The 16,050-nt window shown below is 42.8% G+C and overlaps 1 protein-coding gene across 7 annotated transcripts in view; it reads right to left on the bottom strand.

Annotated features, from left to right (window-relative positions):
• Window positions 1–277: 277 nt before the first annotated feature.
• Window positions 278–16,050, bottom strand: part of bcl11bb (BCL11 transcription factor B b) — a 29,892-nt gene continuing 14,119 nt past the window's right edge. For 6 of the 7 annotated variants that reach the window (XM_026318222.1, XM_026318225.1, XM_026318223.1 and 3 more), the window contains one exon: window positions 278–5,433. In XM_026318222.1, the coding sequence (XP_026174007.1) occupies window positions 3,368–5,433 (2,066 nt within the window). In that variant the 3' untranslated portion in view covers window positions 278–3,367. The remainder of the gene's footprint in view (window positions 5,434–16,050) is intronic. The other variant, XM_026318228.1, reaches the window with a different exon arrangement.

Here is a 16,050-nt window from a genome sequence, read left to right as displayed (position 1 = left end):
ACCTGTGCGGATGTAAAGATGTTGCCATTCTCTCCTATAGTCAGTATTTCAATTATATAATGCAGTTTAGTTTTACTTGATCAACAGAGATTGATCAAATCTATTTTTTTTTTTAGTTTTACAGTTGTAGTTTTTTACAAGGAAAATATCTGGTGGTGGTTTTAGCAAAATTTTATTTAAAGATCTTCTAGTACACTAAACTGTACCTTTTGTTGTGTTAGCATAAGTTATTAAATGTGGTCATGGAAGATAAAAAAAAATCAGAATGAAGTTTTGCTTGAATCATAGAGCAATTGCAACATTTATTGAAGTGTTGGCTTTCTTGTATTGATTTTTCAACACATTACAAAAATACATATATGTTCAAAACAGCAGATGTGTACTGTTCTGAAATCACTTTTTTCACAATGATGCACTCCCCCCAATAAGAACAAGAAAACTATTTTGTACAAAGAGTGTAAGTGAAAGTTGTGGAAAGTGAAATATGAAAAATGTATTGAAATTACAGTTGTAAGTGCCATCACAAGACCTTCAACCAACCATGAGGAAAAACAATGAAAAATACCACGTTCATGAATGTCTCATAGAATTCAGTTGGAAAAAATTCCCAAACACACCATTGCATTCCCCTGCCGAAGGTTAATTCTTCTCTTTTTTTTTTTTTTTAATTATTTTGTTTTACATCCATGAAGGATAGCTTCACCAAACCAACAGAAAACTCATTAAAAAAATAAAAATAAAAAACTAAAGAGACCTAAAGTCAATGATGGCACCACTCGTTTGCAGAAAAAAAAAAAAAAAAAAAAATAGTAATCTGGCATGATTCTGCAATATTACATTTAAAATGTCTTTCCCTACAGTGAACAAATAATAACACAGAAACATATTCATGAAGATAAAATCCCTCCACCAGGATAATCATACAAAACTGCAAAACTCAAAACATTTGAAAGAACATTGGAGAAAACAATACTTTATCATTTTTAAACACTAACACAGAGTATTTCATTAATGGCATACTTCAACACTGTAAACATATTATAAGACTGTCAGGGTTCCACGGTTCATTGTTTGAATGCTATATATTTCATAGTTATATGGCTCATTTTGGCCTAACTGAGCTGAGTTTTCTTGTAATGAATACACTGTGCGTTTACAATAAGATTTAGATTTCTGCACTCATGCAATATGTGTTGGCAAGCTGAACTTCTGCCAATCTGACTTTTTGTGTGTTAATTCACTAAAATATATTGAACTACACAGTAAACGACTAGCTTAAGGAAAGCTGCAGTGATCTTAACATCATTTCCTTTGTTAAATCACAAAAGTAGAAATTTGAATTGAAGGTACAGTATAACCATTTATCTAATAAAACAAAATGGTGCCCATGAAACCTTACAATAGGCTAAAGAAAGAGGTCAAACTTTCACGTGAAGATGATTTTGATGATGGAGAATTGCAGTACTAAAATGAAACATGTAGTCTCAATCTCCTTTTATGTGGCTTTGCTGTCTCCCTCCCTCTCATGCTCACCCTGTCTCACTCTGACAGTCCGTTATAAGATGTGGTCACTAGATGTGCATTTGGGTACAAGCAAAAAAACACACTTTTCATATGCTTCCAATTTCATTTGAATGACTCTTCTCCCTGGTCAAGGTCTTGCTCTCTCTCCCTCCATTTCTTTCTCACACTTCTTCATTTTTCAGTTCCAATGTTTCATCTTTACTATAAGAATAGCCCCCTACTCAAGGTCGCCCGGCCATTCCCGAGTGTAGCTGTGCTCAAAATTATCATAACGCATATTGGCTTTTTTTTTTTTTTTTTTTTTTTTTTGCAGCAGATTCATTTCAGGATGAACGATGCAGAAAATAAAAACCATAATCCCCAAAAGTCACGAACATGCACACTGTCTCAAAATCTGTTACTGGGAGTTAAACCCATATCACTTTGTGAGGCGAATGAACAGGCTTCCTTTTTAAAAGCCGCTCTAATGCATGAATCTGAGCTAGTGAACTGTGAAAAGACGCCGTCGGAGAGAGGCTTAGAGCACACTGAAGAGAGAAGAACACACGCGCTAAAACATACTGATATGAATTTCATTTGAAACCGTTCTGTGGTTCCTAAGGGGACACAGGAAGTCAACCTGGTTCAGAAAGAGATACCACACCAGACATGAGTGAGAGATAAAGTGTTGGAATTGTTGAAGTAGCTTTCGTTTAACAAATTGCCTTTGAGTAAGTACACATGGAGTGGGGAAGTGGGAGAGGTAATCAAGTGGGTCTGATAAAGCAATAATGTATGGTAGTTACACTGTGGATAATGCGAGCAGCTGGTCTTCTGATTGTTTAGTTTTAGGCCATCGTTCACGTATAGTCGGGGCTACTTTAACATATATTTTTAAAAAAAGAATATATTTACAAACTATAAACACGACTGTTCTTCTCACATTAATCACAAGTAGTCTTAACTTATTCAACATATTAAATATGGTGGTTTAATCCTATACTGGGAATGTACTGAGCATCAGTTAAGGGTACCTCCATTAAGTGCAACCTTTATTTATGTCCTGACTGAAGCAAGGACAGCAATACAGTGACTGCATTTTGAAATTATTCACATGCCAATATTTAAAAAGGGCAAATTCCCTGAATAAATTAAGTAACTTATCCAGTCTATAAGACAATGTTGGATTTTTAAAATCCAACATGATGTTTTATTGTCAGGCTGACATTCAGTGCTTTAGGCCTGTACCAGGGAATGGATTGTAGTCCGCTGCTGCAGTTAATATAGAAAACAGTTATTTTTACTTTTAAAAGCTAACTGCTTCACACAAATTTACTCTCACACCATAATAAGCTTCCTTAAAGGAAAAAAAAAAGAAAATTTGTATTAAGGGTGACTTCTTTCCAGTTATCGTATTTTAGAAAAAAAAAAGGTTTTTTAGCACATTTCAAAACTAACTCCATATGAAATCCCACAAAGATGTACCTGCACATGCCAAATATCATTACAAAAATCCAATAAATACAGAAATTATTGCACAGTAGAAAGGCTCCATGGATTCCTAACTGATAAAATCCTCAGACAGTTTGCCAAGAAACACCAAGTTGGGGTATTTCAGACAAGTTCTCATTGAAGTTTCCCTTTGTTTATATTCTCAGGTGGCAGTTTCTGTGACAAGAAAAAAAGATGAACATCAATCAGTCTCATTATTTTTTAAGAGAGATTATCCAGCCAAGCCCCATAGCTGAAGGAGTGGTTATAGGACATTTGTGGGTGCATGTGTGTGCGTATGTGTATGTGTTTGCTTTTGTGTAAATGTTTGTGAGAATGTACACTGCGGGCTGTATTACAAATGGTTGCTGGCTCAACCTCTGTCCGCCTGCTCCAGTTTAACCTCACTGGACATCAAATGTTCGCCATGCCATTTCTTCATGTGTTTCTCCAGTGTGCTGTAGACACTGAAGGGCATGTGGCAAATGTCGCAGCGGTATACCTCTTTTCCAAATTGCCCGTGGGTCTTCATGTGGCGTGTCAGCTTGGAGCTCTGGGCGCAGGCATAACTGCACAGGTCACACTTGTAGGGACGTTCCCCCGTGTGGCTACGTCGGTGCACCGTCAGGTTGCTGCAGTTCTTGAACACCTTACCGCAATACTCGCAGGTGTCATTCCTCCTCTCCTTGGAGCTCGGGGGCCTGCCGGGTCCTGGTCCCCGCAGGAGGTGAGGAGTGCTGCTGCCGCTGCGGCCTGAGGCGCTCCCTCCTTCCATCAGCTCACCAGGTGGGGTGGAGAAACGGAGGCTTCCCGTCTCTGAAGAGGAATGCTCAGAGGACGTGGCGAATGGTGACTGGCGGGAATCAGTGAATCCCAAGAAGGGTTCTCTGATGAAGTGGCGTGAAGCAGCGTAGCCAGCCAGGAGCTGAGAGTAGACATTCTCTGGGGAGATAAGGGGTATGGTTGGGGGAAGCTCCAGCTGTTCCTTCTCAATCTTGATCCTCTTGTTGTTGGAGGGGCTCGGGCTGGTGATGGGGGTGGGCCGACGCTGGAACAGCCCAGGGAAGGAGTCTGCTTCAGATACACTAATTCTGCCATTCATCACAGGCCTCTGGTCCTGCTGCTCATTTCGCTCTCTGTCCTGCTCCCTTTCATTCTCTCTTTCTCTTTCAGCTTCATTCCTCTCTCCACCATCTCCATTAGGTTGTCGATCCAGATTTCTCTTATTAGGGTTAAGTCTAAGGTGATTGTCCAGATGGTTGTATGGATGCATGATCCCCACTCCACCACTGTCACTTACTCTATCTCCACCCAGAGACTTTTCCTCAGGAGACTGTCTGGGGCCATTCTCCCTATTCTGCCTGAACTCCTGGGAGTCCTCGCTTAAGTTGGAATCTGGCCGACTTCCATTCCTCAGCTCTTCTTCCTCTTCCTCTTCCTCCTCCTCTTCTTCTTCCTCGTCCTCCTCCTCCTCCTCATTGTCCATCCCCATCCCCCTTGAATCTCCCTCCCTACTCTTTTCTTCACCCTCTCCTCCCTCTCCTCTACTTCCTTGTTCTGGGGATCCACTCATGGATCCGGACTTGTTGTGCATATGTGTCTTCATGTGCCTCTTCAGCTTGCTTGCCTGGGAACAGGCATGGTCACATAGATGACACTTGTATGGCCTCTCTCCTGTGTGACTGCGTCTGTGGACTATCAGGTTGCTCTGGAACTTGAAAATCTTGCCACAGAACTCACAGGATTTGGCTTTCCCTGGGGCCTGGTTCTGCCCCTGGGTATCCAGAGGGCTGGAATTACCATGTCCCCCCTGAGAAGTGGGTGGCTGTGGGGCATAGCTCAGAAATGCTGGGGGCTTGGCACCAGGTTGGAAAAGTGTGGGACTCAGCAGGCGGTGCATGGGTGGCACACGGTTAGGGGAGAGAGGAGGTGTGGGTCCCCCATTATTGGTTGTATTGCCCGCTAGTTCCCTCAGCCGTCGTGAGAAGTCCATGGAGGGAGGCTCCATGGGAGTCATCCGCATCACCCTCTCAAAGGCACTGGGGTGCTGGGAGAGCAGCCCCATTTCCTCTGGGCCCAGTCGCTCTAGAGGGGGTCTTGGGGGAGGTGGAGGGCTGACAAAGGGTGGCGTGGCAGGCAGCCGGGTCTCCAGGTATCCTGGGGGAGGGGGGTGTTCCCTGAGCAAGGGTGCAGCCATGCGGAGGAGATGGAATGGGTTGTTGGTGTCTCCAAGAAAAGTGGGGAGAGGGGAGCGAGGCAGGGCATCAGCACCCGGGGGTGGAGGCAGAGCCATACGAGGAGTAAGGGAGCAGTTAACTGGGTGGTTGTCCAGGTAGATGCGGATGCCATGAGTGTGCTGGGCATGCTGAAGCAGGAACCAGGCGCTGGTGAAGGTCTGCTTGCAGGTAGTGCAGATGTAGCTGGATGGCTCATCTTTATCTGTGGGCAGATAGAAATCAAACCATTAACATTGTTGAAACCATAAAGTATGCAAGTAAAAACATTTTTATTCAAGATTTTAAACCAAAATATTACATTTCAGTGCCTGCATGTTTATCAACCTGTGTGGAATTATATTTAGAAAATATATTGTATTTGGAGTTATATTGGCCTTCTGTGTGTGTCTACATATGCTGCTGTTCCATTGGCTTTGTCTCTGTGCATGAAATTCCTGAGTGTGTCTACAGGCTAATGCAGATGGCAGGCACTGCCCTAAGGCCACGACACATTATGCTAATTCTAATGTCAGCTAGGCTTTAATATACAGATCCATCTCGTCTACTCTGTCATTTCCATATGGAGACAGGGGAGGGAGCCATGAAAAAAACACCAATGGGGAAAAAAGGAAATATGGGATGAGGGGAGGGAGAGAGGGTGAGGTGTGGCATTAAAGAGAAAGAGAGACACACAAAAGGTAAGGCAGGAGAGGTGATTGAAACTGTGTGTAAACAGCAAAGACCCCTCCGGTCCTAACACAGTATGCACATTAAATAAAGCTCTATGTCACAGGTGTAATAACAAGTACAGTAAAGTGATCTGTTGTGGCTGCACACACACACACACACACACACACACACATATGCAAAAACTGTGGGTCAGTAATTGACAAATTGCCCCCTTTAAATGCTGTGACTTCATAATGCCAAATGAATCTATCAGTCACTGTGGCATGGTCCTGTTTGTGACTCATAAAAAGAGCCTGGGTAGGGATTCATCTAATTCAACACAGGCTAGCAGTGAAGAGGCATTTCCATAGCTGTGTGTTTGCTTGAAAGGCATCTGTATCTACTTTATCATCAACGGCTACCGCAAGCGGAGTCAAGTTGGTACGGCGGCCCCAAAGCTTGGAGCCCGGAGGGGGAAAACAAAGACGGAAAAGTTGCTCTAGTCCAAAGTCTTATGTGATCAAGAAAGGAGCGCTTAAGATGGCTGACTGCCTCAAAGCCACCCATTGTCATGGAATGTAAAACACACATACAGACACGCATAGCAGTATTTTCTTTTCACTTTCCTTCTGTCTCCTGAGTCTCTCACAGCACACCTCCATACACACACAAATTCACACACAGACTTGTACCATAGTGAACAGATGAGCAAAAGCTGATGTTGGATCAGTGTCTAGTACAGGAAGCTGATTTGGCGGTGTGATTGGTTTGGCTTTCCCCAGGGGAGAGGGGGTCAAGAAAAGTTAATGAGGGGCTCATTTACTGATTCTGTCTGTTTTTCTCTGCTATTAGTGGGGCTCTGGTGTAGCCGTCACTTTCACTGTTTGTGGGACTTGAACTGACTCCTGCTACTAACGTGTGCAAATGAGCGTGTGTATGTGTGTTCACATGTATGTGAATGTATTTTTTTCTGCTAATATGTGTATGTCTGTGAATGTGTGTGCAGGGGGAGGGGGAGGGAGTGGGGACGGGTGGCGAGTGGCGGGCTGCCTGCCCGTGTTTAGTTTGGCTAGGCTTCACACGACCGTTTGGCAGCAGAAAGCTGGACAGCTTAACAGCTTGGACGGGGAGAAGGGAGAGAGAGAGAGAGAGAGAGGGGAAAAGGAGGAGGAGAGGGGTTAAGGAGAGAGGTGGAGGGACTTTAAGGGCACACACACAGACACACACACACACACACACACACACATACATACACAGTGACAGACATTAAGTCTATTTACATGCCCCCAGAGACTGAGAGGGGTCTGTAAACCTGGGAGCTGTATAACCTTATCAACACATGAGGATCAATATAAAAACGTGAGACGTGAGATTGAGAAAGAGATTGATGGTCTCACTCAATCTGGCCCTTTTTTTCCATTTAATCTGCAATTTTGTCTGCACCCATTGTCTGATCGGTGCAAGCTACCCAATAACATAGCACCACCCCCACAACCTTCCAACCCATCAACACATTTGCATCTTGTCATATCTTACACAGCCACGCCATATGCTGTTAAAGGAAGCGTGGCAGCTAATAGAGTGGCAGCTGATGGCTCCTACCTAATGACAGCCAAAGACAAATTTCATCAACGTCCCAAACAAGCAAGGAAAGGCAGGAAAACAGAGAGGAAAAGAAAAGCAATAGAAATAGCAAAAATTGTTATCATGCAATCATACAGGACATGTAAAAAAATGCAGTAGTCTCCTAGACGTGGGTTCTCAGGAAAGAACAGGTTCTTGGTTTCAGCTTCCTTTCAGGTGCAACTCTGCAACAATTTGAAGTGGAGGAATCCATTTATAGGATGTTAAAGCCTCTCTACAGACATGCGTGCTTGATTGACAGTTCTCCCCCTCAGCTGCTAACCTCCCTTTCCAAACATATGTGAAACATCACAGATACTACAGCTCCATGTTTCTCTATGAGACAAATCCACAAACGTATACATTTACATACTGAGGCACAGACAGCATCACTCCATTCTTCCCGCACACATACACTTGCACACATGCGCGAGAGTGTAACTGTTGTCGCTGCTCAGTGCTCCAGCCAATAAAAGGTTCATTATAAAATCACTGTGGGCCATGTCGTGCTTCAGTTTGTTGTAATTACAGTCGTCTGCTTGACACACAGGTGAGACCCCTTCACCACTGCCTGACCGCCAAGGTCAACTACCAGTTAAAATAGTTACATTCTCCTACATTGTCGTAGTGACTGATACTGGACCCAATTGCCCACTTTACTCTGGCACACCATATGCACATAGACACACATAAACTGACCCAGACATTGTTCAGTGGATCCGACTAAGATGAGAGAGGTTAAATGAGTCACAGCAGGAACCTGTAATATGGCGCCGCATTAAACACACTGTCATTTTGCTAGCAATACCACAAATTGCAAACGTGATGGGGTTCCCCTAGAAAAGACTATCCGTTATTTCCTGCCCAGGTGTCTTCTCAGGCAGACTTCTCACAACATGAACACAAAACAAAACTGAGACCAACTCAGAAGGGCAGTTCTCTATCCTGTGCAACAAAATGAGGGCTAAGGGCCAGGAGGCCTAAAGGAAGTTATTAAAACATTGGCACATGCATGGAGCTGAGGTGGGCCAATAATAATGCTCGCCTTCTCTCCTGGGTTGGTTTTTTAACTAAACCACCAGGCCAATTAGCCCAGTCTTCAGGGACTAGGATCTGAGCTTTACATCAGATTTTATTCTTTCCAGATTGCCTTTTATAGCCATTATTTTGCCTTAAAAAGTACAAACAAAATGCCAGTGAATGAAGGGGAGCCACGATATTGACTGTTTGCATATGGCCAGTGTAGAAAAATTGGTGTGAGCTCGGTGGGGTTGAAGTAGACACCAGGCGTATGGTGCAGACATGTGGATTTTGTGTTTAATTTAATGCGATCCCTCCAGCCTGAGACGGAGTCATATTTTCAAAGCATGAGCTCCGTCCATTTACATTACACTTATATTGTGGGGTCTTTATCATATGTTCTGTTTAAGAGAGATCACATAAAAATAACAACAATAATAATGACAATAATAGTAATAATAATAATAATAATAATAATAATAATATTAATACCCAGCTGAAAGTGATTGACAGGATGGTAATAAATACTGTTGCCAAATGTAGTCTCACAAAGCTCACGGAAAAAACATAATTGAAAACAAGTCGAATTTGAACACTTTCCTACCAGTTTCTGTACAGTGTCACCTTCACTGGCATGGACAGTTCAAACTAGATGGGGTGAAAAATATAACATCCAGAGAACAAACGTTTGTGCGGAGAATAATGTTGTTTTAGTGCAGAAACACAAGGCAGTGCAGTTTCAGGCTGTTAACAAGGAGGTGAGTCGGGAAGCACAGGACATGCTACAGTAGGCGTGTGTGTGTCTATATGTGTGCATGCAGTGCAGCATTCCTGGGGTTCAGGTTCGCTGTACATTCCATCAAGGGCGACAGAACACCACGGCAACAGATTTGCATACAGAACAAAGCCACCCGCAGGCTAGGCCAGTGGGACAGAAACCTGCCCCTGCAGCCCCTCCCCTCCTCTAGCCTCTCTGTACGCTCACACACTCTCACAAGCACGCACCAGAACAAGCTCTGGGAGTACGCATGTGTGCACCTGTCAGGGGTTAGCTGACACCTCCGCTGCTGGCAAAGCAGCTCCTCATTAGCATGGCTGTGATCTAGGGGTCCCCAGGGTCCCAGCCTCCTCACCTAACCCCCCTGCCCCCTCCTACACCTCTGTACCTCTCCTCCACCTCACATCTCCCATCCGTCCTTCCTACTCCTCCTCCGTCTTCCTCCGTGCTCTCCTCCCCTCTGCTGAGATGGCTTCCCTGTCATGAAGGTTGCTAATCAGGAGAGCCAGCTCACACAAATCAACTGTACATTTCTGTGTGTGTGTGTTTCAAACAACATAAGTAGCTTGGACAATAAACTACAGTACAACCCCACATATGTAGTTAAATAAAAAGTGAGATGGAGAGACAAAAAGAAGGAGAGAGACTGTGGAGGGTGGCAGTAGCAGGCAGGGGGTAAGGCTCTCACACAGTGTGACTGGCTCCATGCTAACTCAAAACAGCTTTGGCCTGCTAACCATATACATCTGTTGGTGTGTGCGTGTGTGTACGTGCGTGCACATGTCTGTGTGTGTGTGTGTCTGCAGCCAATATGACCAGCTGAAATGCCTGACAGCCTGAGAGAGGATTTAAAGAAACAGTGCTCCTTAATGTGTTTACTGAAAAGCTCATGGGACTGAAAGTGAAGTGCAAAATATTTTCTCTTTCGCTTCTTAACTATATTCAATTTTCTGTTCCCCTTTTCTCTCACGTACACATCGAGCACCTGTACAAGGTATCTGGGTACTCCACCCTGACCCTCATGCCTCCTGGGATGCGGGTCAAATGAACAATAAAAGGGATCAGGTATCTCCAACAACTTGATCACAGGTACGTACATACACACACACTGAGCAGGTCCAGCTGTATAACAATGCATGAGTGGAAGAGGCTCTCATGTGGCACGACAGGGGGAGCATGTTACCGCCATGAGGCAAGCTATCCCAGCTAGGGCACAGAGGACATGCTGTGAAAAATAACTGGAAAGACCTCTCTGTCAGAAAAGAGCTATGACTTTTGGCTTGGCTTCTAGGACAAAGAGGGAGGGAGAAAGAGGGGCTGATATAGACAAAAAAAAAAGACAGAGAGAGAATGAAAAGAAAATAGGAGCTCCATAAAGTGTATTAGCTAAGCTCTTTGTGGCATTTCTGTAAGCCTGACTCATTGCCATCAGCTCCTAACTGGTCCCAGTGCCTGTATGTGTGTGTGTGTGGGTGTGTGTGTGTGTGTGTGTGTGTGTGGTGCATATGTGCACACTTGTGGGGTCTGCTGTCTATCATGTGACGCTGACAAATGGATGACACTCCACCGTGCTTGTAGTTGCATGAAGATGTAAGAGACAGGAGTGTGATGGAGGAGAGGATGAAAAGAAAGGAAGGGCGGGAGGATGGTGGGAGAAATGGAAAATACAAAAAGAAGAAGACAAAGAAAAAAGGAAAAAGAGAATTGCAGACAGCATGGGAAAGGGAGGCTTGGGCTTTGTTTTTCTTTATCACCTGCATATCCATTTTCAATCGAATTGCTATAGCACTTTAATCTCTTATTCCATCACCTGCCCATTTTACCATGACACAGCAGGAAAAACAGACAACATAAAAAAAAAAAAAACAGCTCAGTGGCATCATTACTAAGGGTGCATGTGTGCTAAATTAAGGGGAACCGGTAAATAGAATAAATAGTGTATGACATATTTTAAGGTCTCCACTGGAGCAACAGATGAAGAAAAACACTAAATGTTTGAATAGGTGAGGGCATCAAAATACGACAACTCAAGCTGCTTTGACAGTGAAATGGAGACTGACTTTGTGGACTCACACAATGTTTGTTTGAGGTTTTACATCCAAATGAGCTCCAGTTATACCCCTCAGGGACTCTCACTTTGTCCAGAAAGTCAATTTCCTATTCACTGGCAGTGAATAGGAAATTGAGTTTGACATATGACTGACATGCGAATTCTGTTTTGTGGGTTTATTAAATTTTTCATTGGATCAATCATTTTATACAAACAGTGCATAAAATGTATTGTGTAAGTAAAGAAGTGTGAAAATGTGGCTTTATTGTATCAACCTTGATAAATAAAACAACAGTGAAATCTTACACATAGAGATACAGTGTGGATCTGGGCATGTGATAGGCATGTGTCTTTTTTGCAAATTCCTCCACGGCATCCTGCACCGACATGTTATACTTTATATATGTCAGCACCTACCTGTGTGTACCAGAGTGTGTCTCTGTGTTGTACAGTCTGTGCAAGTGTTTGCATCCATATTCTGATGCTCAGTGTGTGTATCTCTGTCTACCATTCTGTGACAAGGGTGCTATATTCTTTCAGTGGTAATAATGGTCCCCAGCTGGCTTTTGCCCATTGGAGCCAAGCAGCCAGTCCCACTTAACTAGCAGCCCACAGGAAAATACCACTGTGGCCCGAACTCAGCACATAAGCCCTTCCAACCCAAACAGCCCGCTTATAAAACTTGCCCCTCACATGTTTCAGCCATGCCCATGCCAATGACTGGGAAAGAGAGCCTGAACATTCATGAGCTATTTTACTATTACTCCACAATTTCTCCAGTTTAATATTTAATTCCAGCTACTTAAGGCTGGGAGAGGATGAAGTGCTTTTTCCTCATGCTCGAACACAAAGCAGAGGCTGCGAGCCTCACAGGAGAGAGCACAAGAGGTGTTGCATCATTTGACACCAATTTGCAAGCTATCTAATTATCGTTTAGCTTACTAAACCCAAGTAACAAAAAAGGGGAGATTATTAAAAATAAAAATGGACCAGTGGTATTCAGCTCCTCATATTTAACAGTTCTGCTCTTGGAGCCCATTTTAAAAAGAAAGTAGGTATGTGGTATTTGAGAACTCTTAAAGAAATAGTTTGACTGGGGGAAAAAAGTTTGTTAGACAAGAAGGTAAATACGACTCTAAATGTTGGGAGTATAATAAAAAAAGACTCTCGTGTTTTAAGTAACAAATATTAAATAATGTGTTAATTTAGCCGTGTAGATGGATATCGGTAATTTTTTTTCATAGGCTAGCTATTTCTCGCTACTTTCTCATCAGCTGTAGTTTCATATCTAACACACAAATATGAGAATGGTAAAAGGAAATATGCTAATTTTTAAATTTTCAACTGCAGGCTATGGCTCAATTGCGACCTTAATACAATGTGTAGTATTGCTAAGTCTGAGCCCCTCAAACTGTTTAGAAAAAAATGATTTAAAAAAAACATTTAAATAAAATGCACCGTCAGTCTGCTGATTACCCACAAATAAATGAACTCCATCCAATGAAGGCACAACAGATAATCAGTTTCAGCTTGGATGTGCAATAAGGCAACACATGGAAGACCCACTCTTGCTTTGTGGTATCTGTTTATCAACCTCTCATCTATAAGGTCTTATTGTGGTTCAGTGAAAGACCGGCAGCACAACATTTGCAACGGTCATGTCTCCAGGTGAATTCTGTTCTCCCTCTTTCATAGGATAGGTCCTGAAACTCAGGTGTGTCAAACCGTCTCTTGGCTTGTGCTATCTCTAAAACCTAACTTTGAATGCTCCCCAGATATACACACACACACACACATATGTATATACATATCTATCTATCTATCTATCTACAGATATATATATATATGTGTGTGTGTGTGTTTGTGTGTGTATGAAAGTATATGTACAGTACAAATGCCAACTTGTACTGTACATTGATTTTTTTAAACATACACAACCAAAACATATTTATGAAGTGACGTGTGTGATGGATCCGGGTTTGGCCTCAGGCCGTTCCCCTGTGGGTTCCGTGTGGCCCGTCTCTCTTTCTCTCCCTCTGTCTCTCATTTCTTTCTCTTTCTCGTTTCTCTCTGTCTTTCTGGCTGTTATCATGCTGATACATTTCCTGCTCCTGGCACGGCTCCTGCATAGCTTATGGTTAAAGAAAGCTTTCATCTCTCCAGTGCCTTTAGGACACACGCGCTCACACACTCACACCCACACATATACGAGCGCTGGTATGGGCCAGTGCTGCCCCACCAGACCACAGGCCCAGACAAGCTCCGCTGGCACCAATCACCCTGATAACATCTTAGGCTTTATTTCATTTTGGCTTGCTCTGTTCTGCTCTGGGAAAGACAGATACAGAGAAGAAGGCTTTCTGGAAAAAGTATGAATTACACAAGTATATAGGGACCATATAGCCCCTTAACCCTGAGCAGTTAACTCCCCGTCTGCAATGCCATCTATGGACATGACAGTGCAAGCCCTCTTTCATCGGAGAAACAAACCAGAGCAGATGTTCTGTCCTAGTCTTGTAGATAGTACAGCTTGTAAAAATTAAAGTGAAAGAAAAAACATATTTGCATTTATAATAAATAAAGACAACAGGGCATTTGAGAGTTCCCTTTCATTTAAAGGATGTGTCCACCCAATATTAAAATTAATTGAAGAAACATTAAAGTAAACTAGCCATGCAAATAGTCTCTCTTTAATTTACCCAGGTTGGATCTACCCATCCATACATTTCTGTGGTGTTCACAGCATTGATATAATATAATGTAATAATTAAAATAATATATTTTGTGTGAACCAAAAAATTTTTTAAATTAGGTTTTTGTAAATTTTTAGCTCTTTTCCACCTTTCATACAACTTTTACTGCTTATAGTAAACAACTACTGTGTATCTGAGGGTTGTGTAGTGTGTTTGAAGGTTGTATCCATTATATGTTGTTTGCAAACTAGATATTGTTCTTGGCACATCACTGATTTATAGTTAAGTGACAAACCAACATAAAGGCAGCTTATGTTCGTCATGTGTTTGTGCCTAGTGTGCCTAGTAATTGCTCCAGACAAATAAGTGGATGAAATAAGGGGAATCGTAAGTGTACCATGAAAGGCTTTCAATATCTCTTGTGGTGAAGCAGCCTGTAAAAGGAAAAATACCGCCATAAACACTGTCTCCTCATTTTCTTCTCCACAATCCCACCCAATCAGAGCAGGACACTAATAAGATAAGAGGAAAGGAACAACAACATTGTAGCAAGTAGGATTACCCCTGTCTGACTGACTAACAAGCACCATCTCTTTTCCTTTTCACAATTACTAATGTAGCCCTTTTCCTCCCAAAGGCAAACACACGCTACTTTTCAATGGAAAAACGGGAGTGAACGCCCCGGTCAGAAAATCTCCCCTTTTACTCCTGAAAGGGTGTATTATATGCTATGCACTAATGTGTGGCAGACTGCACAATAGCTGAACACACACAGACACATGAGGATTTCATCTGTGTTTGTGAGAAGTGCTTCCAGAGCAAGATAAAGGTGGACAAATTGCTAAGCAGGTTGCTGGTTATAGGGCCTTGCATGCGTGTGTACTTGAAAGTGAACATACACAAGGTAAAAGTATATACTGTAACTACAGTAGACTCTTTATAAAATTTGGTACATTACTCAGCACTGATGAAAGTACAGCTGTTATCAAATGTCACTACCAGAGAGGAGAAGTGAGAGGTAGCTCGAATAACCACAGTACAGCAGTCAAATTACCTTGATTATAGCTATTTATGCAAAGAACATAAACACATTCACAGTTTCCCACTGACACAAAACAACTTATGGTTCATAGCAGCAAGACCATGAAGTTCACATCAGCACTTCACTCAGAGCTTCCACACAAAGCAGGGTGTTTGTGTTGAATAGCAAAGCACCATCATCACTCTCCATGCATAGCAAGGACGGGGTGTGAGGTTTCTAATGCCTCTTAAGTAAGGCTGTTAAGGAGCAAAGAGTCCGCACATCTGGAAGACACAGTCAGTCGGCACATGCTGAAAGTTAGCGGTGGCGCTCGCAGTCCAAATTAGTGGCGAGTTTTATTCCCCCGCTGTGGTAGGAAAATATCAAATCTGCTGCCATATGAGTGCCATAAAGCTGGCTGTGGAGCGTTTGATGCCTTCATGTGGGAACCTTTAAGCTGTGTATGTATGTGCATGTGTCTGTATGCGTGTGTGAGTATGTTTGGTGGGAGCAGGCCTTAATGTGAGATGGGAGTGTTTGCATTCCTGCATGCATGTATGTTTTGTGTGTGCGGTTCTTATCTGTGCGCGTACTCTACGGCATGCATGTTCCTGTTTTCTGCCTAAACCTATGAATGTATATTTCTAACTCTGTACGTGTGTGTGCGATTCAGGTGGCCGTGGCTTTAGGTGCATGTGCAGCTGTGCCATTTTAGCAGCTCCTTTATAGAACTAGTTGACCTTGCTGGATATAGCAGACAGACAGACATAAGCAGACTCAGACAGCCCCTGGGGTGGTCCTGTCTGAGACACAGTGTTATGGGCCAACAACAGTAGGGCCCATACCCAGTCAGGAATACATATACTGCAATTGTGTACATCCACACACAGACACACACACATATGAAGCTAAATGCTTACATGGAGATACATAAATGGTGAACTAATAACTGATATAATGAGATATAATGAGTTTACCTTAATTTT

This window comes from Mastacembelus armatus, chromosome 24 (genome assembly GCF_900324485.2).
Source record: "Mastacembelus armatus chromosome 24, fMasArm1.2, whole genome shotgun sequence".
Classification (NCBI taxonomy): domain Eukaryota; kingdom Metazoa; phylum Chordata; class Actinopteri; order Synbranchiformes; family Mastacembelidae; genus Mastacembelus; species Mastacembelus armatus.
Note: the sequence above shows the minus strand (reverse complement) of the source record. Positions and strands in the feature narration are given on the sequence as shown.